The sequence below is a fragment of the Pteropus alecto genome, unplaced genomic scaffold (genome assembly GCF_000325575.1).
Source record: "Pteropus alecto unplaced genomic scaffold, ASM32557v1 scaffold3, whole genome shotgun sequence".
In the NCBI taxonomy this organism is placed as follows: Eukaryota; Metazoa; Chordata; class Mammalia; order Chiroptera; family Pteropodidae; genus Pteropus; species Pteropus alecto.
Genome location: NW_006442484.1, coordinates 68,854,858 through 68,856,227, shown reverse-complemented (window position 1 = coordinate 68,856,227; position 1,370 = coordinate 68,854,858). Strand labels below are relative to the sequence as shown.

Genomic DNA, 1,370 nt, shown 5'->3' with positions numbered 1-1,370 from the left:
TAAGAACTTTTACCTCAACGTTCTTAAAGTAGAACAGGATTCCATTGGCAAGAGGGGGGAGGAAGGAGAGGGAGCCATGGAGACAAACATTCTTGTGCAGGATCTTAACTCCCCAAACCTTTATATTACAAATTAAAGTCTAAACGTATGGGGTTTTTTTTTCTGTTTTGAAACTTTTGACCAACAGTCTTATTATGATCCCCCCCACCTCTCCTTTAGAATAGGCAACGTACAGTCACTGAAGTTAAGACTGAAGACATATTTGTGTCAAAATGGGAATTTTTAAGTGATCGGAACTCCGTGGGTTTCCTTTAGGTAAAAACTACCCTTTGCAGTGCTGGCAGTAACATTTCACATCGTTCTAGTTATTTTACGTTCCCTCTCCCACCATTTTCTTTTCGTGTTCAAATTATAGTTGGAAGGAATAAAGCAGCTTCTATACAGGCAACTGAAAACAGCTTACTTAAAACCACCAAATAGACTCTCCTATGTCAATTTGTTTTGAATTTAAATAACCCTGAAACGTTTGCGTCTGAATTATCCCGAGTATCAACTACCTTAACGGATAGGAACAAGGAAGGTCACTTACAGAGGTAAGGACAGAGATGGGATGGATACTCCGAAGTTGGGGTATTAAAGTTTCCATTGAGAAAAGAGAGAGAATGTACCCAAAAGTCTGTATAAAGTCCCACAAAACGTTAAATAGAGCCATAAACAGGAAGGGCCGAGGACTGGGGTCTCTGGCTGGGCTGGGAAATGAAAAAAATCTGGGCGTTCGTGCAGTGAAGAGGGACAGAAACTGGCCGGACGCGATGGGGAAAGAATAAGGGGTGGGGACGCCAGGCAGCGCCAGCCTACGTCCCCGGTGCCCAGCCCTGGAAAAGCCGGCTCCGGGCAGGAAGGAGCCCGAGGCGGCGCCTCCCTCCCAGGGGACCCTGGGGGCGGCAGCGGCCAGGTACAGCCGAGAGGCGGACGGCGCTCGCTGCCTCCTTACCTTCGGGCATCTCCCGGTCGCTGATGTGCTGCAGGTGGTGGCCCTCGCCGGCTCCGAAATCCAAATCGGCGGGCTCCGGGGCAGCAGGCGCCGGCGCTACTGCCACAGCGTCCCCGGCCGCTGCCTCATAGACCTCAGACTCGTAGTCCGGCTCCGCCGACCCCGAGCGTCGGCCCAGCTTGGGGCTGGCATTGGGGGACACGCAACAGGTCAGCGTGTTCCCCATGGAGTGCTTCCACTCTTGGCCGCCGTCGCCGCCTCCGCTCGCCCACCGACTCTGCCGCGCTCAGCAGTCCCCCCCTCCCCCAACAATGGCGCGGCCAACACGGGCAGCCCGGGGCTATGCCGGGGCTACGCCGCGCAAGCGCGCGGCCTC

The 1,370-nt window shown here is 53.8% G+C and overlaps 1 protein-coding gene across 3 annotated transcripts in view; it reads right to left on the bottom strand.

The window, feature by feature from the left end:
* Positions 1–1,364, bottom strand: part of CCNYL1 (cyclin Y like 1) — a 33,743-nt gene extending 32,379 nt beyond the window's left edge. For all 3 annotated transcript variants that reach the window (XM_006921396.3, XM_025039512.1, XM_015596595.2), the window contains exon 1: positions 995–1,364. In XM_006921396.3, the coding sequence (XP_006921458.1) occupies positions 995–1,220 (226 nt within the window). In that variant the 5' untranslated portion in view covers positions 1,221–1,364. The remainder of the gene's footprint in view (positions 1–994) is intronic.
* Positions 1,365–1,370: the final 6 nt, after the last annotated feature.